This window comes from Mustela erminea, chromosome 8 (assembly GCF_009829155.1).
Source record: "Mustela erminea isolate mMusErm1 chromosome 8, mMusErm1.Pri, whole genome shotgun sequence".
Classification (NCBI taxonomy): Eukaryota; Metazoa; Chordata; class Mammalia; order Carnivora; family Mustelidae; genus Mustela; species Mustela erminea.
In genome coordinates, this window is record NC_045621.1 from 61,572,247 (window position 1) to 61,598,805 (window position 26,559).

Consider the following 26,559-nt stretch of genomic DNA (forward strand, 5'->3'; position numbering starts at 1 on the left):
CCTTCTCTAAATAGATACCAGATTGGTTGCTGTTCCATATCAGAGGAAAAATGGAGAAGGAGACTGCCTCTCCTTAAAAAGATTACATTGGCCAATGGGACTGCAGATGTACCTATAGAGAGTGAAAAGAAAGAAAACACTGTCAGAATGATTCAGTATAAGTTTATGAACTCCAGAGTTCAACTGCAGTTTAATTGAGAGCTTGATGTTCAGGCAGCACTCCTTATTCTAAAAGTTATCTGGCCATTATTTATACAATTCAGAATCTTGAAGGATTTGTATTATTCTGCACCTAAGGATTTGTGTTATTCTGCACCCTTAAATGTAAAAGCATTCGATAGGAGGTGTCGGAAGTAGTACTGGGAGAATAAAAGACTCCATGCACAGATCATTTATTCATTTATTCAACAAATGCCTATTAAACACAAACATTGGTGATAGGTACTAGGGACACAGAGATGGCAAAAGTAGTATCTTTGTTTCAGAAGATTAAGTCTTGTGCTATATGTCTTCTAGAGACCCAACAGTTTCATGTTGCTCTTATAAAAAAGTAGTAACCTGACCTTTAAATACACAAATACTTGGCTTCAGTAAAAAGACATTACTTCTATATTAGTATTAAGGAGCTGCACTAAATGCAAGGTGTGATAGTTAACATTACAGGGATCCTCTTGATCATTTAAAACCAAGATTCACTGGAATTTGTTATCTGATGACTTCTCCCAATCACTGTCAAGAGCTAACCTTCATTTTGTTATAGAGAAGTCTATTATTCATTCATTCATTTTTTAACAATATTTATTGAGTAACTGTGACCTACCCAGCACTAACGGCTGGAAAACAGTCCTTCACGAATGCCAGCCTGAGCGTATGGAGTACTCAGAATATGGATCCTCCTTTTTACCTTGGGTTCACCCCCAGGCTTTCCCTCAATCTGTATTTACAGTGCTATCCTTTTTTCTTAAAAGGAGAGTTTTCCGTCTCTTTTTGTGGGCTGTTTGCAGTTAGGTTAGGTATGACAAAGCTTCAATTCTTCTGATTACCATGTTTCAACATCCTGCGAGTGAAAAAATCAGTATCATCAGCTCTCTAATATGTAACAATGTCATGTGAGTCAGATGGATTGGAATGAGAGGATAATTTGGTCATATCTTAGTCAATTACATGTATGTAAACACAGCTATATTATTAAAGAGTCTAACCAAAAGACAAAGGATAGAAAATTCAAAGTCTAAAAAATTAAAATATGTGAAATAAACTGTCCCACTTTGACATTTCATCTTAAAACAAAATATATTCAAATTATAAGGACAGAGATATCATGATTATCTACCTAGTATTGTAAATACGCCTGGTGAGTAGGAGAAGAGTTCAACAAACTTCAAGCATTTTATAATATATAATCCTTGATTTAACTGTTTCAGCCAAATTAAAGAAAATGCCCTGAAACTGGCTCTATGAAGAGAGGCATATCTAATATTTATGCTTCTATCACTATGTTGTTAAATTAAACAAGACAAAAGCATTTCAATTTCATCTTTATCATGTATAAATAGTTTCACTTCATCAGCATCACTATGCCAAGAAAATATTTTAAATAAGGAAAATGATTTTCATCAAAGAAAGGAACCATCTTTCCAGAGCAGATCTATATAACCCTTAGCTCAAATATGAGTAGAGCGTTTCTAGTACCAACTATAATATCCACTTTGTAGTAGTTCAACATACTTCAGTGTGCATTTTATCATGTGCTTACCTCATCCCCTTTATAAAGTAGCTCTTATCGGCTCAGCCATTTCCTAATGTTATGCACTAACGGTAATAACATTGTAACAGGTCCGAGAATGCTGTGGCCCAAACTACTCTGATTCCATGTGGCACTCATACCTGGCCCTGTGTCATTCCTGCAGCATTTTAAGACCAGGCTAATAAAGACTGGTATCCCTTCATTTAGCCTGTCCCTTTAACACCCTGACCTGGCTAAAGTTTGTTGTATGTCACGGTCTAAAACAACTTCTTTCTGTTATATTTTTCTTTTGATGGTTTTGATGTAGCCTAAAGGAAACCAAAACAACTGCCAAAGAGTCACTTCTTCCTGTACTAACAGGACAGGTAAGAGTGCCAGAGTAACAAGTAGTTTCCAAATGCACAGTGAAACACAGGAGTGCATTGGCCAAAGAGAATGCAAAATACCAGCTCTTGCTATAAAGCTAACAATGTGCTGCTCTTTTCTGAATTAGAAAACTATAGAATACATTTAATAACAACTAGTGGTCTATGTTTTCATGTCAATGAAAAGTGGATAAATTTAGATTGTTGCTGTTTATTTGCATTGGATCAATCTTTTCTGCATTTGACATGAAAATACACTTGTGCAGCTTTCGTTGGTTGGGTCACAATTTTAGAATAAAACAAACTCTACCATTCACAAGCTAATTTACAAAAGCAAGATCACAGATGACTATATGACTCTGGCAGCTTACATGAGCTCTCTTTAGGATTTTATTCCAGAATCTCTATACATGGGCTTAATCAAAAATTATTTAAGTTGTTAATACCATATTTTTAAAGAAAAAAAATGCTGTGGCACTGCATCTAATCTTGTGACCCCCCACCTCTACTAAAGCGGACTGGCATTATGTTTAAGATACTCTTGAATTACAGATCAAGGAAATGCATACAGAAGACTTGAGGGCACGCCTTTTGAATTTTTATATTATAGATTAAAGAAAATATTTTAAAAGCTTTTCTGTGGAATTGATTTTCAGAAGCTAAATGCAACTAGTTCATCTGAAGGCAGCACAGTTGATATAGGAGCTCCTGCTGAGGGAGAGCAACCTGAGGTAGAACCCGAAGAATCCCTTGAACCTGAAGCCTGTTTCACGGAAGGTAAGTGGGAACAAGACATATGAGCTCACCGGACCCCTCTTACCTGTCTCTTTCCCCACCATCTAATCATATCTCTCTGTTTAGTGACTATTCGTTTATTTGTTTGGTTTTTATTTTTTCTGTATTCAAACAAAGATAAATTTTTGAAAGATAAGATTTATGTAATCAGACATTCCTATTTTTGTGTGTACTGTTTAACTAAGAAACACCTCTCACTATACTGGTGTTTTGGTGGCCTTCTAGAATATCAAATCAGAGAGAATGCCAAATCAAACATATCTCTTCAGCTTTAAAAAAAATGAAAAGAAAGAAAGAAAGAAAAAAATTAAGGTCAAAGAGGTAATTTATTGTTTACTGTTTTGTCAGTTTACAATGAGGAGTAAATGATAAGTGTATATTTAAAAACTGTCCATGAGTAATGGTTACCTGTATCTATCTGTCAAGATTGATTTTTTTTACTAGTTTTGAATCATAATAGATAATAGATAATGAAATGCCAAAATATACTGAGTTTTATAATATGGAGCACCATGCCATTGGGCCAATGATACCAAGAAGATTTTCTGAAGAAAGCTAAAATTATGTAATTTGAGGTATGGATCAGTTATCTCTTGAACAATAATGCTATATGTCCAACAACCCAGAACTTCTTAACATGTAGCAAAAAAAAAAACAACAAAAAACAAAAAACCTTGTATTTGTGCTCACAAGTCCAAGGCCAGCTAGATGGTTTTGCTGATCTTGGAAAGGCCTCTTCCAAGCCTGAGGTTTTGGATGGACTGTTGGATTGACTCAGCTGCAGTCCGCTTTCATCTCATCCTCCGCACAGTGGTTGGGCATATTCTTGGGGTAAAGGCACAGGAGCAAGAGAGGAAGCCTAACAGCCAAGTGTCTGCTTCTGCCAGGTTTTCTCCTGATCTTTTCACCAAAGCAAAGTCACCCCGCCAGTCCGGACTGTGTGGGAATGCACCACTAATGATCAAAGAGGCAGGAAAATTTAGTACAATATCACAAGATATGAAATTCTTTTAATTTCTTATATAAATCCCTGTTGTAGGTACAAGAACATTTCTCTAAAACCCTGGATATCACCTCTCATTTAACTCATTTAAAAAAAAATTTTTGTGAGATTAAAAGTCAGAGTCAATTATCATATGGTTTCACTTATTTGTGGAGCATAACAAATAGCATGGAGGACATGGGGACTTAGAGTGGAGAAGGGAGTTGGGGGAAATTGGAAGGGGAGGTGAACCATGAGAGACTATGGACTCTGAAAAACAATCTGAGGGTTTTGAAGGGACGGGGGGTGGGAGGTTGGGGTACCAGGTGGTGGGTATTATAGAGGGCACGGATTGCATGGAGCATGGGGTGTGGTGCAAAAATAATGAATACTGTTATGCTGGAAATAAAAAAAAAATTAATTAAAAAAAAAAAAAAGTCTGTGTATATTCCAGTGCAGTTACTTGATTATTAAAAAAATGACTTTCCAAAACATTCAAGTGATATATCACAAAAATAATTTCTGTGGTATTAGTTTTTACTCTTTATCAGACAATTAGCTTATTTTTAGGGTCACAATATGTTCATATATACCACAATAATAAGGAAATAATAAGTAATTATGCAATAATAATTATGGTACTATCAACATTTGTCTTTTGTAAAGTTTAAGAAAACACTTAAGTATGAAATATTTTAGAATATATTCTATATAGAATATAGAATAACTTAACATTATAGAAGATAATAATGAATAATACATAGATGCCCACCAATCAAATTCAACAATTTGAATACTCTTGTCATCTTCACTTCAGACTTTTTATTTATAAATAAAACAGATACAGATTAGGCCCATTTTGTTCCCCTTCCTTATCTTACTTTCTCCCTTTCCTCTCAGAAATAAACCAGTGTCTCAAATTTGGCATTCGTCATTCCCACTAAAATTCGTCTTTTTCTGCTAAACTGTTTTTTCATCTTTTAACCTCTATAGGGAAAAAACAAACAACTCCTAAATTTAGTTACATTTAATTTAATACAATGAATATTTTCAGGGCATGTAAATCTTGATCTTTGGGGAAACAAAAATATGAAAAATATCTTGCCTCAAAGAAACAACAAATATAATGCTATTTATTTCTTAGTTGAGAAGCTAAGAACATTTTATAGCACATCATCAAATTTTCATGAAACAAAGGATATGATCTGGCTGACTGACATTATAAAGTAGTATCTGATAAATATCTATGCAGTAAAATACTATGCTCTTTTCAAGATGAGATTTCCATTTTTCTATTCATTGAACAAGGGCCCTCTTCATGGTTAAAGCCTTAACTCGTGACTCATCTCCCACACCCCAGCATCCCCCTATTCTGTGTGTCAGCTCAATGGTATCTTCTGATTTCTAACCACTGTTACCACTGTTACCCTTGTTTGAATGTCATGCACTCTTAACTCCTTTTTCATCTTCTTTCTTCTATGCATCCAATGCCTTTTATAGGCAGAGATCATTCTAAATCAGTATTCTTATCAGGTAGATCTTCACAATTCCCAAATAAATCCTTCAGTGTTTTACTCACTGGGCAGTATATAAAATCTAAATTCTCCAGCTGACTCACTCAGTTCCTTTTTTCAGATTGGCTCCAAGTATTTTTTCTAGTCTCAACTCCTAGTTCTTTCATGCAACTTCTAGATCTATCATTAAGTTTTATTGATGTTATTGTTTCTCCATTCTTTTATAGCTCTTGTACTAGACCTGTTCTTACATATCCCTCAAAGTCTAAGCTGAAATTCATTTCCTCTATAAAGCTCAATATCAGAAATTAGTCTATACCAATCAACTCTCACAATATCTTATTTAATTTGTGATTTTTTGTGATATCTATAACTATAGAATTTGTGAGCGAAAGTCCCCTACCTAAAATGCACACTTTAAAAAAAAAGGATTTTATTTATTTATTTGAGAGAACCAGAGCATGGGTGGGGGTGGTAGTGGTAAGGGGCAGAAGGAGAGGGACAAGCAGACTCTCTCCTGAGCCGGGAGCTGACACAGGGCTCAAACCCAGAATGCTAGAATGATGATCTGAGCTGAAGGCAGACACTTAACAGACTGAGCCACTCAGGTGGCCCTAAAATGCACACTGTTTAAAAAGAAAGTCTGTGTTTACACATTCTACTAGTCTGCTTTGTCCAGTACAATCCCTTGAATGTAACAGATATTCAATAAATATTTGTTGACAAGCCTTTGATCTAGTAATCCATAAATTACACAAAGATGTTTATACTATTGTTACTGATAATAGCCAGAATTAAAACAACATATTCAATAATAGTGGAAAAATTCTACAGATTCTGGTTAAGTCTGGTAATCTTATTTAGAGAAGTGAAACCTTTCACGTTCTATTTACTTACAATAAAAAGGAAATGTGTATATTACACCATTAAGCGAACTACTTAGAATTCAAATGTCCATGTATGGATGGAGTGATAAGGATAAGATGAAAATACCAACTTTTGTTGATTTTATTTTTCTTTCTGTTTTTCTATATGTTTTTATCTATAATATAATCCATTACAATAATCATATATACATAAAAATATTTGTTGAATGAATGATTTAAAAACTATACAGATGATTTCCATTTGTGTAAGTGGAAGCCATCTTAAAAAGTAGTTATTTATTTACCATGTATTAGGTAATAACGTAGATGAGTCTTCTGCCAATACAAATGTACATAATCAAAGAGTAACTATTTTTTCTTCATTTACTTTGACTTATTGTAGACTGTGTGCGGAAGTTCAAGTGTTGTCAGATAAGCATAGAAGAAGGCAAAGGGAAACTCTGGTGGAACTTGAGAAAAACTTGCTATAAGATAGTGGAGCACAACTGGTTTGAAACCTTCATCGTCTTCATGATTCTACTCAGCAGTGGGGCGCTGGTAGGTGACATATAATCTGCTCCTTTTCCTTTACTGAAACTTTTCAGTTTCCCCCTCAGGGAACCTCTTGTTACATTTTTTTTTTTTTAATATGGTGCTTGTGAAGTAAGAGACATTGTGTGATATTCTTAGCACAGTGCAAGGCTCACCTAATAGCAATTCTTTATTTTTGTGGAGTAGGTCTCAGATTGAATCAAACTCAGATTATGGTTTCTTGTAATATTTAAAGAAAGATATTTCTGACTTTGAGTCATCAGAGGCAGTTCTTATTAAGAGTGATTATACAGACATGATACAGGATTATCAGCTAAATATCAAACTGCTTAACATAAGCTCCATTTTGCAGAGAATTCACTTACCTTGTTCAAGCTGATTCACTAGTGCCAGGCACAGTAAATAGCAAATAGTAGACTGACTTAATTACTGAGTAAGAGTAGCAAAGTGAAAGCATTAAAACTTAATTTATGTCCGATTTCATTCAATGGAAGGGTCAGTTTAGTCAAAATATTAATTAATGTATGAAAATAATGTGGCCCATTTTCCCATTTGGTGATATATATATATTTGGTGATAATATATATATTTGCATTTCTTTTATTTTTTCAATTAGTCACTACAGGGTTTGGTGAGTTGATTTCATTAGGATTATACTCTTGTATCTGAGGCCTCTAAGTCCGTCTCTAATACGAATCCTGCCTCTTGCCCTGTACTTAAGCAAAGAGGGTCAGCCCTGTAATCAAATGCCAATAGAGAGGGAACTCTGAAGTCTCACCAGTAACTAGTGCTTTTGCTCTCTTAGCTCATGGTTCTCAATTATACTCAGTCAAATTGCACCAAAGTGCGGGCACAATGGCTGTCTTCTGAGGGGCTTCCAGCTTCAACTATAAATTGAGCTGCAAGGACTTTAGGCCTTTGTGCCCTGATCACAAGCCCAGTTTCCCCTTTTCTCTAAAAAAGAAAATTATCTTTTGTCCTTAATCCAGACCAAGGTATCGTGATAGTTTTTCCTATAAGGGGATTCAGTTGGATAAATGATATTTTCATTCTAGAACACCCAGAGGCTCCTGAAAATGAATTCCCCATGGTGTCCCAAGAGCTCTGCAAAATGTTGCAGAGCAGAGCAGAACAGAGGGGGCTTCCTCCCGTTCCCACATAGGTGCCCACACTGAGCGAGAGAAATAGAGGGAAGAAAGCGGTAATCTTCTGTTCCTCTTTCCTCAGCTATCATGGCTACCATGGGAGTAGGGGTCCTTGTCTCCTTGCCTTACATTTGCATTACTGAGAGAAAACATTCTAATGTAATGAACAAAGCAGATCTACTCACACAAGACTTTCTGCCTCCTGCTGTAGAGAGAAGTGCTTGACAGTCTCTCAGGGTTTTTAAGCTCTTTGGGATGTTTCGATACCCAAATTGAAAAATTATTTGAATTCATTGGTTGACTGAAGTGTGCCTGCAGGTAGACCCCAAAGCCAGTGCCACCATGGGGAACATGAAGCCTTTCAGACGCAGGCACCTGAGACGAGGCTTGAAGCAGATTTGCTCTATTAAGACATCAATTAGAGACAGTTTATGACAATTAAATTCCATGGAATTTTCTCACTCACAGGCCTTTGAAGATATATATATTGAGCAGCGAAAAACCATTAAGACCATGTTAGAATATGCCGACAAAGTTTTCACTTACATATTCATCCTGGAAATGCTTCTCAAGTGGGTCGCATACGGTTTTCAGGTGTATTTCACCAATGCGTGGTGCTGGCTGGATTTCCTGATTGTTGACGTGAGTGTTCTGCACTTCTGTGTTTCATTCCATTGCCATGTGATGATCGTTCTAGCAATGGTGCCTGGCACACAGTAGGCACTCAGTAAATACTTGATGTAAATATAAATGACGATTCTAATTTTCCCAATGAGAAGATACCTCCCAATTTTTTAATTTAAATTCATATACTTTTACAGGTGAAACAGTCAAATGCTGCCTTACTGTACTTATTGATTTCATTCAAATTAATATTTAAATTCCAAATTATACAGAATAATATATTAATGTAGAAGTTTTGCTTTTTTCACTCTTACGTTTGACACAATAACCGTATTTAAATGCCTCACAGTTATCTTTGACATTAGTATTTTTGTTATCACCAGAGCCTGTTGAGAAGTGTTTGTCCCACAGATGGGTTACTAATTACAGAGAAACTTGAAAGTCAAAAAAGCAGGAGACACACTTGATTTGTATGATGGTTGAAACAGATTAGCTGTGGGTCAGTTATTTAGAAGTTTTATTAATCTGCACTGGTGTTGAAACTAAAGTGAGATGGAGTACCAAAATATAAAAGTCTTTAAAAAAAAATAATTTAAATCAAATGGCTTTTTAGGGAAAATACACTAAAAAAAAAAAAATAATAAAATAAAAATTAAAAAAAAAATTGAATACAAGGTTACTTTGTGACTTCTAAGGGAGAATTTTAAAGATCTCACCTTTTATTCACAAATATAAAATCTTAATTGAACAAAAGAATTAAAAATCATTTTCATTTAGTTCTGGATATTTACTTCCTTTAAAAAAAAAAAGATTTTATTTATTTATTCATGAGAGACAGGGAGAGAAAGAAGCAGAAGGAAAAGCAGGCTATGCAGAACTCGATAGCAGGACCCTGGGATCATGACCTGAACTCCAGGCAGACGCTTAACCGACTGAGCCTCCCAGGCACCTTGGAGATTTACTTCTTAAATATCTTTTAAATTAGTAGTCCATTCAAAATGGTTAAAAAGAAACTTAGAAGCCTTTGTCTAGAAAAGACTAGGCAAGCCAGTGGTGACAGGGGACTGGCACATGGAGGACGTGACAGGATGATGTGCTCAGCTAACAAAGGAAGAGGAGGATACTGGAATTTACAAAAAAGCACAAGTGCTAACTAGTGCTTTTTTTTTTTTTTTTGCATTTTATTTATTTATTTGAGAAAGAGAGAGAGTGCATGAGAAGGGGAAGGGTCAGAGGGAGAAGGAGGCTCCCCACCAAGCAGGGAGCCCAACACAGGACTCAATCCCGGGACTCCAGGATCATGACCTGTGCCAAAGGCAGTCGCTTAACCAACTGGGCCACCCAGGCACCCCTAACTAGTGCATTTAAAGATAATATTTTGTTGATTCTAATTCCTTGGAAATAAAAGACATACGCTTAACTTGAAATATTTTGATATATTAAATTTACATATCATGCCAGCAAAAGAAAAAAAGGACACTTTCATGGAGAAAGGTATTTTTTACAGTTTCAAATGAAAAAAGTATCAACTTTTAATTCAATTTGAGTTTTCTAAGCATCAAACAGAAGGAAAAAATTATAGGAAAAAAAAGAGTTCTTTGAATTTAAGAGAGAAGAGTATCTTTGTTGTGTTTTTTCCTAATCCATCTACAGCAAATGTACTACTTTTTTTAAAAAGATTTTTATTTATTTATTATTTGACAGAGAGACAGCAAGAGCAAGAGAAGAAACATAAGCAGGGGGAGTGGGAGAGGGAGAAGCAGGCTCCCTGCCATCAGGGACACCGATGTGGGGCTCGATCCCAGAACCCCAGAATCATGACCTAAGCCAAAGGCAGATGCTTAACAACTGAGCCACCCAGGCGCGCCCACAGCAAATGTACTATTAAATGTAATATATAGGCTACATGTAGAATTACATGAAAAATTTCCTGGCAATAAAGGAAGACAATAAACAAATACTTAAAACCACATATGATTGGATATTATACAAAGGAAAAATAAACCAAGACTATAACCCTTCTTTTATTTGTATAATTGTATTTATGGTTGATACTTTTTCCTTATTTTCTCAATGTGGTTATGATACATTGGGAAGTTTATAATAAACATATCTGATATGTAATGTATCCTTATAACATTAAAAGCATTAAATCAATATGATCTGAATATAAATAAATTCTTAGGAGAAATCCAGTTCCCTGAAGCTGATGATCATATTACTGAGCGTATCTTGATATTTACCTTCTTAGATTTAAGAAAATTATGACAATATGTTAAATGCACCAATACTCTGCTTTATATCACATGCATTCTTGATCATCTGTTTTGCTATGGAAGATACAAATACGAAAGTCATTTTTCTAGCTTGTGGGAACTTAACCTGGACTAGTGAGGATAGATACCTATATAATGAGAGGGTGACATCTGTATTAGAAGTGCCACTCACTATGCTAAGGAAGGAGGCAAGGCTTTGTGAGGTAGTGCCCTTGTGAGCTGGAGTTTCAGGCCTGAAGACATCAACAGATACAGATAAGGGGAAGGACACCAAAGCATTAAGACAATGCATGCCAATCAGGGCCTGTTCAAGCAACAAATAATCCCTGACAGTGAGAACAGTGCCACGGGGGTGAGGGAAAGTGTTTTCGAATTGGATGACAAGGTAAGCACAGTAAGTTGGAGAAGAGTTTAAAGAACCTGTGATGCCATCCAAAGAGATGTAGGCCTCTGATCTAGTTCCAGAAGAAGCCACTGAAGCGGTATTTCTGGAAATTGACATGAAAGCTTGCCCTTTTAGGAAGAGAAATGTTGGTGCAGTTGTGAATGACGGAATAGAAAGAGGATTTTTTAGAGACCAAAAGACCAATTAGATCATTCCAGGAAGAGGAGAATGCATAATTGTACCTCCTCACGTTTAGCTACACAAGTCACATAAAATTGGGTATTTTACCACTTCTTTTAGTTAGCAAATAATTACTGCCTGTGTTCAGAATTTTTTTTTCTTATGTCCTTCATTTATCTTTCTTCCTTTAATTCATGCTTATTTCTTATTGATTCTGTGTTCAGGAAAGATGAAGTAGTCCAGGTCCTCATATTTTATATACAGAAAATCTTCACAACAAATGATAATCCAGTAGCTTTATTTTTCAATTATTAGTGAAGAGAGGGCTCAGAAGCCCTAAAATTAAAAGTTTAGATTTTAGGGGCACCTGGGTGACTCAGTCAGTTAAGCATCTGCCTTTGGCTCAGGTCATGATCCCGGCGTCCTGGAATCGAGCCCCACACCGGGCTCCCTGCTCCATAGAGAGCCTGCTTCCCCCTCCACTCTTCCCTCCTGCTTGTGATCTCTCTCTCTCACCATCTCTCACTGTCTCTCAAATAAATAAATAAAATCTTTATTAAAAAATTTAGATTTTAAGAAAAATATATAAACAACTTAAAATAAATTTTTGTAGCTCATTTTTTGCCAAGTTTAGAGGTTTTTTTCTATTTCACATTATATGTACAAAATTCATTTGAATACGTTTTATAAAAATTTTTTGTGCTTTATTTTTAATAAAAAGTATTTTTTTCAAATGTCCATTAACACCATATTCTTAGAAGCTCTATTACACATCTATTTTTATTTATTTGCTTTTGAAATTCAAGTGTCCTTTTGGACAAAATACCTTTTCTTTGATTGTATAATTTTAATGAGATTTCTATGTATTTTCAAAGGAAATCAGACATTTCTGTGCTATCTATGATAGTTGTTCTTTTCCTTTTTACTTGACATTTTTTTTTAATTTTTTTTTTTTTTTTTTTTTTTTAGAATTTCTATCAACCTACATTAGTCAGTCTGTATAAATGACTAAAACCATTGTCTGGCAATTTCTAATTAGTCATACTAAAATCTCAATTTTTCTTTTTTGGGGGGTTAATTATTTTAATTTGACCTAATTCATGGTTTGATGCCCTCAGACCGAAGTTGACAGGAAGACAAAGCCACTATTTTAGAGGCCTACATCTTTCTGACTGTGTTTGTGTTCAGATTAGCCAGTGGTTTCCTTAGTTCACCTGTGTACTTACACTAAGTTTTAGTCATCTTCTTTTTGGGTCAGCTAAATAATATGAGAGATGATAAAAATTTACAGATCTGTAGATGAAGTTTGCATTTCAATGGCATTCTTTTTCTTGTTTTACATTTAATTTTTAAAAATCTGTTCTTATCAAGAATCTTGAAGAGAGAACATGTATAGCTTCTTTCTCATAAGTTAATGACAGTGGTTCTCAAAGTATGGTTCACAGACCAGTATCTTTAATCTTACCTGGAAACTTGAAGATTCTCAGGCCCCACCCCAAAACTGCTGAATCAAACCCTGCCAGTAATCTGTGTCTTCAACAAAACCTCCAAGTGATTTTGATACTCACTAAAGGTTGAGAACTACTGGTTTATTGCAGAGCAAGGTTGAACCTGGTAAGCATTTTTGTCTGTAAATGAGAAAACTGCATTGCTTTCTCTGTATAGGTCTCATTGGTTAGCTTGACTGCAAATGCCTTGGGTTACTCAGAACTTGGTGCCATCAAATCCCTAAGAACACTAAGAGCTCTGAGGCCACTGAGAGCCTTATCCCGGTTTGAAGGAATGAGGGTAAGACCGCATGCCTTAGAATTTGCTGGAATTATATTTGAGAACAGACTGACATTTTGTACCTCAGAAATGACAAATCCATGGAGATTTATATCTTATACATTCATACTGACATAACCTACCAATCAATATGTGTCAGACATCCATAAACTTGACACTGCTGGAAACACTCACAGAATAGAATGCCTAAGAGATTGCTTCTAATTAGAAACAATTAGATTGCTTCTAAGTAGATTTTTCACTCTGTGGGAAATCTCTATCATGTCGTGTGGACTTCCGATATGAATCAAGATTAGTTATGTTCGTTCCATTTGTAAATGTGAGGGAGATTCCACTGACTGTAATTTAAAACCCCAAAGAATTCTTCTTCGTTTCATCGTTGCCTCATATGATGTGTTTGAGCCTTTTAAAATCTGAATCTGGCCCTTTAGCTTTCAAACACAGGCTGAGGTAGCTAAAAAGTAGGTCATACTGTGGAAATCTAATACTCATTTAGAAAGGTGGTACAAAGGAAGAAGGAGGAATTTGTACTGCCATTTGTCACCCGTCCGAAGTGCGAAACCTGAGACCACACACCCTCATCACAGAGGAAATGATGACATCCTGTCTCGATGGATTTAGCTATTCCAAAAGAAACTTTTAGAAAATGATGGGTTTTGTTTTTTTTTTTTATAATATGAAAGTAGTTACTGGGGCTTTCTCTGAATGTTGCAAACCTAAACAGAAATGAATGATGTGTGTAGATGTGTGTGTTTGTGTTGTGCTGAGGGTTGCATAGAAAGAAATTGTTAGCTGTTAAATTCTTTTCACTTTACCACTTTAAAATCACTGTTTTTGCAGTAGTAGTTTTAATTTTAAAAGGGCAATCAAATTTTCAGTACTGGAATAACTTTCATATTTTCTGTACCAAATTTGCATGTATAAGGACCTAAATTCCCAGTTGTTTCATACATCTGACTATCTTGGAAAACACATGTATTATTTCTTTGTTCTCCAGTTTTGTTTTGTTTTGTTTAACTCTTGCTACCAGAATCTCCTTGTATTTGCAGAGCATTCATTGTAGTGAATTTAAAAATGAACTGTTAGGTCTACAAGTACCTCTGAGTTATCAGAGAGTTGAGGTTCTTGTAAAAACAACACTGTAACCGTACCAAACCCAAGTCCTGGTTCTTTTTTTTTTTTTTTTTTTTTTGTAATTTTATTTTATTCTTTTTTCAGTGTTCCAAGATTTATTGTTAATGCACCACACCCAGTGCTCCATGCAATACGTGCCCTCCTTAGTACCCACCACCAGGCTACCCATCTCCCCACCCCTCTCTTCTCCAAAACCCTCAGAGTCCACAGTCTCTCATGGTTTGTCTCCACCTCTGATTTCCCCTAACTCACGTCTCCTCTCCATCTCCCAGTGTCCTCCGTGTTCTTCCTTATGCTCCACAAATAAGTGAAACTGTATGATAATTGACTCTCTACTTGACTTATTTCACTCAGCATAATCTCTTCCAGTCCAGTCCATGTTGATACAAAAGTTTGGTATTCATCCTTTCTGAAGGAGGCATAATACTCCATTGTATATATGGACTATATCTTCTTTATCCATTCGTCCGTTGAAGGGCATCTTGGCTCTTTCCACAGTTTGGTGACTATGGTCATTGCTGCTATGAACATTGGGGTACAGATGGCCCTTCTTTTCACTGCATCTGTATCTTTGGGGTAAATACCCAGTAGTGTAATTGCAGGGTCATAGGGAAGCTCAATTTTTAATTTAAGGAATCTCCACACTGTTTTCCAAAGTGGCTGCACCAACTTGCATTCCCACCAACAGTGTCGGAGCCAAATCAATGTGAATAATTTTCCAGTTTGTTGCTCCAAGTGCTAAAACATTCCAGGGAGATAGAATATGACCCATTGCTTCACTGGGAACATTGTGGTCAGGGATAAGGATCTGGTTTTTATAAATGGACAACTTCAGCCCCTTAAGTCCTAAGACATAGTCTGAATGCTTAAGAGAGTGTGTCTGATACAAGGCCTAAATGGCATTATGTAGGTTTTTAAATTTTTTCCTAATAAAAGTACACCCTACAGGAGAAAAAAACAACAACACTGTAATACATTCTTTAGAGGTTACTTTCATTCAAAATACTTTAAAATATTATCCGTTACTGAATAGGCTCCAGGTGCTGATTTGTAGATGAGTTGTGCCTTTTGCCAAATACGCATTTGGTATCGTTGTTGTAAGATATTGTTACTCATATGTATTTATGTGTGTATGTACGTGTGTATGTATGTGTTTGTACGTGTGTATGTATGTGTTTGTATGTACTTTTTACCCCATAAAGGAGTTGAGGAGGATAAATACATGTATTTATTATATTTTACATGCCTGCTCATTGATAAAGTTTATTGCTAATGTAGGTTAGGTGCACTTGCACCGAACAACATTCTTAGCTGAATATTTCCTTGAGGGATAATTTTTAAAAGTGCTGAAAAATGTTTCCTGAAAGCCCTGGTTAACTGAGAAAGCTACAAGTAACAAAGCCATTAAGTGAGAACCCTAGGCTCAAATTGCAATGCTTTATGAGAATTTTCTTCTGAAAGGGATTTCCCAAAGGAGGATCAGAAAAATGAAACAACTCACCCAAAGGCGCACAGCTAATTTGTGATATAAACTGGAACACAGAGCTCCTGACTTCCAAACCTTTTCTCCTTGTCACATACTCAATTTCCATGCTCTAATCTCTTCACTCTGAAGTTTTAGCTGTAGGGTGACCCTAGACTACACTGGCTTATACTTGCTTTCTCAGAATAACTATTATTAGTGTTCCCTTTTGCTCTGGAAATTGACCCTGAAGTGTTGTTCTCTTTTACTTTGAAATTCTGGATAGTAAATTTTATGGTTTACAAATTTTTAGAAACTGTGATATTCTGTGCTGACACTGTTTCTATTGCCCTGTCGCTATTTGTGTTTATAATTAGTTCCATTCTTCGATGGAAATTTGCTCTATGTATCTTCGTACCTCTTGAGAAAACATTCTGCAATATAAAATATATTTTATATCATTCTGAACTATAATTGTAAAATTCTTTTATTGGAGCTACAAGATACTAGTTTCTGCTCAATATTTAACTTTAGAAACAGATATTTTTTCTGTCATTTGGCTGCTGTTCTTTTAATAGTGTTCCAACACGATTGCTGAGTTTTCACTTATTTTGCCTTCTCATTTCTGTGCCAGGTTGTTGTCAATGCTCTTTTAGGAGCCATTCCATCCATAATGAATGTACTTCTGGTTTGTCTGATCTTTTGGCTAATATTCAGTATCATGGGAGTAAATCTCTTTGCTGGCAAGTTTTATCATTGTATTAACTACACCACTGGAGAAATGTTTGATGTAAGTGTGGTCAACAACTACAGCGAATGTAAAGCACTCATAGAGAGCAATCAAACCGCCAGGTGGAAAAATGTGAAAGTAAACTTTGATAATGTAGGACTTGGATATCTCTCTCTGCTTCAAGTAGTAAGTAACCACTCTATTGTTCTCTGTGATGTATTATTGAAGTGAGTCTGAAATCTCCTTTCTCAATATTTCCAAATACGTATTTCCTCAAGCCCATCTGCCTAGATTCTTTCTAATCATTGCTGAACTATCTTTTCTGCACCATGCAGGAAACTGGACTGCTCTGCAAAGTTTATGGTCTTTCAGACTAGGCATCAGCTACCCCAGCACCAGTTCTGTGTTACTGAGATTTCTATGAAGGTCCCCAGGCTTTTAGCCTACCCTTACTCTGAGCAAAGTACAGGAACTGGGCCTAGTGTGGGGTTAGAGAAGTGTGTGGGTGGAGGGGGTGGGGAGTGATTGATTTCTGTACTCCTCAGCTACCAGACAGTACCAAATCCTCATCAGGCCTTCATCCACCCAATCTTGACGACGGCCGTAACCAAACTCCTCACCTTACATCTGTCACACAGACATCTATCTACTCTGATTCCCCCCTTTCCTGCCTCTTGCTTGAACTCCTTCAGATATGGTGTTTGTTATCCTGCAAGTAAAAATCTTCTATCAAGTCTATGATGTCTGTTAGAAATTCATAAAAATCCATTCAGCTTCTCAACCGACCACCCCCTGAGATGATCCACCTCCATGATACCCAATGCTATATGAATATTAGGGGGAAGGACAGATCCCGTGGTTCTAAGGAACTGAAAAATAATGTCTAAAACTTGTTTTTAGGTGCACGTATCTGCACAAAACCCACAAATATTTAAAAGAGTAAATTGCAGTTGAATATGTTTGTCTTCAGATTAGGCAACTACTTCATCTTATGGAATAATGCCTCAAAATAGTATAATCAACAATATGGAGATTTTTCAAGAACAAATCTTCATGATTAGTGATTGGTGGTAATACCATTTAGAAAAGAATAAGGATGGAAAGCATTAAAATCAAACAATGCAACATATTTTTCAACTTGTCTGATGTGATTTTATCAAATTTCATGTTATGTTCTTATAGATATGTCAGAGTCAAAGATTGTTGATAATTGCTTTTATGGTAGCATAGTGTTATAATCTACCGTGATATAATTACAGATTTATGGAAGAATGTAAAGTTGAAGTATTTTCCATGCATCTATTATGAAACTTGGCCCAGATTTCAAATACTAACCTCAAACTTTTATGTACCTGTTTTTGAATGATTGAATTGATCAATCTGATACTTAACTTCTTTTCTAAAATTATAATTTGTGGGGAAAAAATTAAATGGTATGACTTTTTTACAGGCCACATTTAAGGGATGGATGGATATCATGTATGCAGCTGTTGATTCGCGAAATGTAAGTCTGTTTAGAGAGAAGTTTGTCTAATTTGATCCAATGAATATTTCCACAGTGTTGTAATTTATTAATAAAAACAATGGATCAATGTGTAGAAAATGTCTATATTACAAAAACAAAATACTCAAGTTCACATTATTTTTTCCAAAATTTGATTTGAATGTTTTTCTCTACTTATTGTACATCTTCTAACATACCTTTTCTAGTATCTAGCATGGTACCCTGTACTTAAAATTTTGTTGATTTTGCAAAATGAGACATTTTATTTCTGGCTCTGATTTGTGGCCAGTTGTGCTTTAGAAACCCTCAACATGCACTTTCTTCATCTGTCACAGATTTCTTCCATCTTTTTATCTTCCCTATAATAGGAAGAATCTGGCTACTGGTGGAAAAAAACAAACAGAAAACAAACAAAAACTTCACAGTGTTTCTGGGAAGTGAGATTTTGTTATAGATGGAAGGGGCCTTCATCGTCTGCCTTACACACCTCAGCACTTTTGAAAATTTTGTACAATTTTCATTAATTTTTCACTATTCAACAATGGGGAAGGAAATCACATTTTGAAAAAAAAAAAAAAGAGAGATTGGCTTCTGGTATATTGCCAGAACAAAGTAATTAAATTCAAAACGTTATTTTGCTAGCACCAATAGCCAAGTGGTAGCTAAGAAAGAATTCCCAAGTTGTTGGCTTTTTAAAAAATTTTTTTTAATTTTTTGCCTTATTTTAAAAAAAGAGAGCAAGCATGAGAACGAAGTGCCCTGCATTGTATCTTTGTGAGTGCTATCAGAAATCCCAGTCATGGGTTTTTTTTTTTTTTTTGAATAATACTAATTATTTACTACTTATTACTACTAACTCTACCAAGGGCTTTCTCACACTATCCCAGTTAATCTTAAATAACAACGTTTATGCTGTGGTTGATATTAACTCCATTTACTATTGAAACAAATAGGCTCAATGTGGTAAGTGGTAGTACATGTTTTTTAACTCTGACCACAAACAATGGGCTCATAACCACTTTGTTCTATGGTAGTTTCCTACCTCTTTTGACTACTTCATTTACAGTTCTCTCTACCTTCCTTAGCAGCAGCCTGATATGCAACTTTCTTTTGGTTCCTTCCTTAGTAACTTAGCAGACAGTATCTGCTACATAACTCAAGCACTTACAAATGATGAAATCCAAGTGGACACTAAAATTGTGAAAAGTTGTTTGCTCTTACTCTCAGTAGTTATCAGAGAAATGCAAGTTTAAACTACAACGTGACATTAACTATACATTTACCTCATTGTCATATTAAAAATTATGACAATACCAAGTATTGTCAAGGACAAAGGGCAATAAGAACTCTTATGTAATACTGACCAGACAAAATGGATAAATATTTCTTCTAAGAAGTTGGGCATTATTACATTATTCAATAAAATTCAAGATATTCTTTAACCCTGCAATTTCATTATTAGCAATATATCCTACAGAAACTTGTTCACATGCATAGCAGAGTCCATGTACAAGATGTACAAGAATGAACATAACTTTTTGAACTAGCAAAAAACTGGAAACAACTCAAAAGTAGTAGAAATGGACAAATAATTGAATGTTATACAGTGAGTACAGCATACATAGCAGTATAGATGAATCTAAAAATATAACAGTTATAACAAATGTATCCAGTAGACAAAATATAGACAAAACTAATCTGTCTAAGAATGCTTTCTTACCTGTTAACTCTAAAGAAAAAGCAAGGAAGGAATTACCACAAAATTCAGGATAATGATTGCCTCTAGCAGGGATTATAGAGTTTATGTTTGGGAAGGATACATCAAGGGTTTCTGAGTTCCTGACAATGTCCTGTACCATGAGACTCACTTTATAACAATTTTATACTTTTTACTACATTTTATACTTAATTACTACATTTTATACTTAATGTGCTGTGTACTACATTTTATACTTAATGTACATTACTACATTTTATACTTAATGTGTTATGTAGTTTTCTGTATGTATTGTATTTAATTTTGAAATGTTTAAAAATATCATTTTGTATCACTGTTCACTGTATACACATATAAATGTAATAAAAGTCTCATCAAAGAATAGGTACTTTTACAGTATTTCTAATATTTTCCATTTTACTCTATTTTCCATTAGAAAAACATATCATGTTGGCCATTACCCTCTAAATTGATTTGCTGACACAATAGGTCATTACCTGTATCTATTACCACCTGTGACTGGTTAACTGAATTGGTTAGAACAATGTTCTGTGAGTCCTGAGATACAGATCACAACCAACGCTCACACCAGTTGTCACTCTCTTTTTGACCAAAAGTGTGCTGGATAAGACAAGGCATCATTGTTACAGAAACTATACCTAAAGCCTACTAAGTAGGATGAATCTTAGACTCATTTGTAGAAGGGAATGGACCTACAGTTGTACCCAGATCCACACATACAGTAATAATTCTAGCTTATGAAAAGAAATGTGTAATAGAAAGCAAACCTTTACACTTACTATAGGCCAGGCACTGTTTCTTTAAGCTCTTTTTATATATTAATATGCTTAATCTTCCCAACTACCCTCTGAGGTTAAGGTTCTGTTATTTTCATTTTATAAATGAAAAACCCAAATCAGAGAGAATAAATTTTAAAGGTTTTAACATAATATAGGGTGACTCAAACATCTCTTCTGCAGGAAGGGGAAATCCTGACTTTGCATACCCTGTTGGAAGTCTTTGCCTATAAGAGAAAGTGCAGTCATAATCTAGAAATTTATTGGGTGAAATTAATTTTAATTATCTAGACCTTTCTGTGAGTTGTTTCACTTTGTCAAGTCAGTGAATGGTCTTGCAGGACTCTTCAATAAGGACAATAGTGTTGATGTTTCATAAAATCTGTTTAATGCTTGATCTTTTTTTTCCATTTTCAACAATTGAGATATGCTTTGAGAATTGAAAATAGCTGATGTCTTTTTTATAAAACAAGTAGTAGTCCTAATAGTTATCATTCCTTAATATTTTGTAGGTAGAATTACAACCCAAATATGAAGACAATCTGTATATGTACCTTTATTTTGTCATCTTTATTATTTTTGGTTCATTCTTTACCCTGAATCTTTTCATTGGTGTCATCATAGATAACTTCAACCAACAGAAAAAGAAGATAAGTATACTAAAGCTTTATCTTTATTCTAAAATGTTAAACATCTCATACTGGTTCTTTTTAGCTCTAAAATGCAATCAGCTAAAAGAAGGAATATAAAATTCTGAAATTATTTTGAACTATTTAATTAATTGCAGTATTTGAGTAATTGCTAATTCAGATAGCATGTATTGATATTTTTAGTATAGAAATATGACTGGTTAATATAGAATAATTTATAGATGGAATACATGCATCTGTCTCTGTAAATACAAAGATTGGCAACACTAGAATAGCATGTGGAAGCCAATTTTCACACAACAACTGAAGTGGATTTTCTAGCTAGCAAAGAACGTGATTTTAACAAGTTTTGTTTTTATTTCTTTACTTTGGAGGTCAAGACATTTTTATGACAGAAGAACAGAAGAAATACTACAATGCAATGAAAAAACTGGGTTCAAAGAAACCACAAAAACCCATACCTCGACCGGCTGTAAGAATAACATGATTTCTGAAATAAGTCTATCAGAGAAAGACAATTGTCAAGTGATCTCTCTGATGGAGGGAATTTGAGAGGCAGAGTGGGGGGTCGTGGGGACTGGGGAGGGGAAAAAAATGAAACAAGATGGGACCAGGGAGGGAGACAAACCGTTAAGAGACGCTTAATTTCACGAAACAAACTGAGGGTTGTGGGGGGGTAGGGTCAGGAAAGGGATAGGGTGGTTGGGTGATGGACATTGGGAGAAAGGTATGTGCTATGGTGAGCTGTGAATTGTGTAAGACTGATGAATCACAGACCTGTAACCCTGAAACAAATAATACATTATATGTTAATAAAATAATATGCTTTAATTCCCAGAAAGATCTGCTATTTATCACTTACACAGTCCGAATTGCCAGACACTAGTATTTTTATGAATTTGCAAAACAAAATTTTTATCTTAGCCAAAGTATATGTGATATATATGTCATAAGCACAAAATATATAATATAGCTATAATATATATGCATATAAAATAGTGTAAATTTAAAAAATTCACACTTATATGCCAATAGCATTACCTAGGATTGATGTCAATGAGGAGCTTCTAGTAATGTAGAGAAGAAAACATATGCATACATATTGAATTGGATAGAACAATTCAAACATATGCATATGTTTTCTTCTCTACATTACTAGAAGCTCCTCATTGACATAGTGAAATAGTGAAATAGTGACATAGTGAAATAGTGAATGAATGAATTAACATGATAGTGAATGAATGAATTGACATAGTGAAATAGTGAATGTTCACAGAGTGCAGTGGGGACCAATTGAAATAATCAGTCCATCCCCCATATGCCCCATTTTCTATCCCACCCTGGTGATTACATGGAATCCTTTATGAAACAAGTCACAGGTTTTGTTTTTTTTCTGGTTTTAAAAATATTTCATATTTTCCCCTAGCATCTTGCTTCTAAATCTGATGACATCATTCTCTTCATGATTTTTTATGGCTATTCTAATTATATATTTGCCAATAGTTGCTTGGTTGCCACAGGAAATTGTTGTCAGGAGAAGAGCCCTTTAGGAGAAGGGCAGTGTTTGTGTGAAAGCCCTGAGGTAGCAAGGCCAGTGAGGCTGGAGTACAGAGGGAGGGCTCACTGGGATGTGCTGAGAATGAAGAAGCTAGGATGGGCCAGATTTTTTTGAACTTTGTAAGCCACGTTAAAAATTGTCTCTTATCCTTAGAGCATTGGGGAACTGTTGAAGGGGACCTGGTCATTCTCTGTTTTGTAAAGATCACTCAACCAGTATTGATAGGGACAATGTGTATGCGTTGTAGCCTTCTTTGGAGCTGTTTCAGAGGTAGCTGTTTGAGAGGTAGCCTGAACCAGAGTGGTGTGGAGATGAATTAGAGTGGGTGGATTTGTGAGCTGTCACTGGAGTGAAATTTAAAGGTTTTCTATTAATTGGATAAGGGAGACAAAGAAGGACCCAACAAAGAGAACTTAAAAGTTTCTGCCATACACGCTGGATGACCAATGTCATGCAGGATATGAAGAAGGGACAGCATGGAGACAAAAATTAGAGATGCTACCTTGCAGAAGCTGGCAATCAAAAAGAGATGGGGGGAGAATGAATATGTAGAAGTAGTAAAATAAAGTTTCTTTTTTTTAAGGTTTTTTATTTATTTGACAGAGATCACAAGTAGGCAGAGAGGCAGGCAGAGAGAGAGAGGGAAGCAGGCTCCCTGCTGAGCAGAGAGCCCGATGTGGGGCTCGATCCCAGGACCCTGAGATCATGACCTGAGCCGAAGGCAGAGGCTTTAACCCACTGAGCCACACAGGTGCCCCTAAAATAAAGTTTCTTAGGATTTGTTTGGAGAGAGGTTTAGGTTTGAAGCAAAGCAAGAGTTCTGGAGAAGAAGAATGTGAAGAGAGGGAATATAGAATAAAATCACACATAATATGTGGGTCAAGAATAGAATGGTCTAGGTTAGATTTAAAGGTGAGAGGGACTGAGTCCTCTAATGAATATGGAGTAATATATGAAAGATATGTGTGAAAAGTCAAGATAATATGAATGCAAAAAGAAGTAGAAGATTTCTTTACACTGATTTTGATGCTCTCAAAAAAGAAAAGAAGGCGAAAGAATTGAGAATTTTTTAGAAATTTGGAACTACCTGGAACAAGTGAGGGATAAAGGATTCCTCATCATTGTCAAGGGCCAAGATGAAGTGAGAGAACATAAATCTTTGGTGAACAAGGCTGCCAGGGTTATGTAGCTTCCTTCAGCATATACTACACCTTGGGGTTTAAATTGGAGATAGTGATTAGTGATTGGGGATTGGAGTTATACATCAAAGTGACCCATTGGAAAATTACATGAGCAGAAAATCTAAGGAGCTTTTTATTGATTAAAAAAAAAAAGCTTCTGATTTTAAGGAGTTTTGAACACACTACACTCTAGATGCTGTATCTATGAGAAAAATGACACTGCTCTGTCTTTGCAAAGCCTTCAAACAGCTAGAAGAGAAAACTAAAATAAATAAGAGCAAACCATTTGCAATACAGTGGCATCAATTTTATGACAAATGTAAACATGAAGTTTTCTGAGGACACAAAGTGCTTAAAACTTCAAATTGAATTTACTGTCACCAGAGAAGGAGTGAGGGAAGTCTGTTTCAGTACAAGGAGACAAGACAAAATGACACAGTATAATCTGCAAACTTTATTAAGAGGGATAGGAAATATCAGAAGGGTAGAAATAAAAGAAACATAGGAGACTTGGAAAGGTAAGCTACAGTAAATAAGCACTAAGAAGGAAGGGCTTGGAACTGGAATTAGTCACATTTATCAAGTTGAAAAAGGCTCTTGAAGGACAGGCTCAGCTGAAGCAATAGAAGTCCGGTCCAGCAAACCAGATATCTACTAAGAAAAAAAGAGAAAAATACAACAAACAGGTGGTGTTTGATGTCCAAGAACTTCCATAGGGAGTAATGGATGCCTCTCAACAGGGAGAGGTCAGAACACTCGTACAGGGAATCCAGATGGATAAACATGTCAAGATCTGAAAAGCAGCCTATGAAGTGTGAAGGTAACAGATCATCAGTGTTTCTAGTTAAGAAAGTAGAGGACAGCCTAGTGCAAGTTAAGTCAAGGCTGAAATACCAAGCAGGTGTAGGCAAAATGGTACAAAACAGGGTCCAAATGAGCAGAACTGGTAAGATGAGGACTTAATTTCATAAACAAGACAAAAAGCCAGTTAGTCTTTGGAAATAAGGTCCAAACCACATAAGGAAAAACTTGAACATCTGATTGTGGACTATACCTTTTTAAAAGAGTATTATATATTCTTACAGAAGAGTTATCCCCATATGATTTCACCAAGCTTTTCATTATTGTAGAGTCTGGCATAGCCATAGATCAGTAATCAAAGCTAAGAAATCAACCGTGGTGCAATACCATTTAAATAGAATACAGAATTTAATTGGATTTCACCAGGTGTTCCACATATGTCCTTTTTCTTGAGTTACAATTTTTTAGAACATCTTCACAGGTGAAATTTAAGGTGCTCTGGCTTTGGGGAAAGACGATAAAAACAAAAGAAACTAGAAAAAAATAAACATGAGGGAAAAAGCTGGAAAAGTATTTATTAGCTCATTGAAGTTTGCTTTGATACCAACTTCCAAAACATGGGATAGCAAAGATTTGATATAGTGGCAAATATTGGCTGACTGTCTGCCGTACCCCTGATGATGTTATGGGCACTGAGAACACGATACGTGGTTCTTACGGTCAGTTTATAAAATCTGATATGAACAGTATAAATAAAATACATTTGAAAAAAGTTGCATATGCCCATATACAAACTATTCTTCCAAGTATTAGATAAACATGGTGTGTTCTTATAAAAGCTACATTTTCATATTGCTATGGTAAAAGCAGATAAGTCAAATTTGATATTCTTTATGTTTCTAACTGAGTTTTGCATATTCCTTGTTCCAGAACAAATTCCAAGGAATGGTCTTTGATTTTGTAACCAAACAAGTCTTTGATATCAGCATCATGATCCTCATCTGCCTCAACATGGTCACCATGATGGTGGAAACTGATGACCAGAGTCAGGAGATGACAAACATTCTGTACTGGATTAATCTGGTGTTTATAGTTCTGTTCACCGGAGAGTGTGTGCTGAAACTAATCTCTCTTCGTTATTACTATTTCACCATCGGATGGAATATTTTTGATTTTGTGGTGGTCATTCTCTCTATTGTAGGTAAGAAGAGATTATTTTACTCAGGGACGTTAGTAATGAAAATTTGTTTAAAACTTTGAAAGTGTTTCTTACTAATCTTTCTCATTCATCCCAAAATTTCAGATAAAAGTCTAATAGTCCTTTCTTCAGTTTGTCATTTCTCTTGTTGCATGCTGTGCATGAAATGATGTGTAAAAAAAAAAGATTTTATGTTTTTCAGCTTTCATTTATCATCTTGCCTCATTTCAGAAGACAATAACTGCAATTTGTCATAACACTGCTATAGTCACTCACACTCCTGTGGTATAGACAAGTACTGCTTTGAATAAATAATTCACACACACACATGCACCCAAAAATAAATAGAAGGAATCAAATTGTCCACAAATAACCTATTGATAGTTTGAAGAGTTTGCATGCCTGCTCACATATATTCACACACATAAACTTCATCTTATCTTTGGATTCAAATAGTTTCTAGGGCTTGTAATATTCTTTCTCCAGAAGTAGACATTTTGTTCAAAAAACTAAAACAGACTCATTAATACATATTAACTGATTAGGTATAGAGCATTAAATGAGGTACTGGCAGTAAATATAAGAGATTTAAGACAAGGTTCTGCCTA

The 26,559-nt window shown here is 35.3% G+C and overlaps 1 protein-coding gene across 5 annotated transcripts in view; it reads left to right on the top strand.

Annotated features, from left to right (window-relative positions):
- Positions 1 to 26,559, top strand: part of LOC116597710 (sodium channel protein type 2 subunit alpha) — a 134,720-nt gene that overhangs the window by 105,389 nt on the left and 2,772 nt on the right. For all 5 annotated transcript variants that reach the window (XM_032355807.1, XM_032355806.1, XM_032355809.1 and 2 more), the window contains 9 exons: positions 2,769 to 2,889; positions 6,673 to 6,827; positions 8,435 to 8,608; positions 13,097 to 13,219; positions 16,450 to 16,731; positions 17,996 to 18,049; positions 21,076 to 21,213; positions 21,581 to 21,685; positions 25,684 to 25,954. In XM_032355807.1, the coding sequence (XP_032211698.1) occupies positions 2,769 to 2,889; positions 6,673 to 6,827; positions 8,435 to 8,608; positions 13,097 to 13,219; positions 16,450 to 16,731; positions 17,996 to 18,049; positions 21,076 to 21,213; positions 21,581 to 21,685; positions 25,684 to 25,954 (1,423 nt within the window). The remainder of the gene's footprint in view (positions 1 to 2,768; positions 2,890 to 6,672; positions 6,828 to 8,434; positions 8,609 to 13,096; positions 13,220 to 16,449; positions 16,732 to 17,995; positions 18,050 to 21,075; positions 21,214 to 21,580; positions 21,686 to 25,683; positions 25,955 to 26,559) is intronic.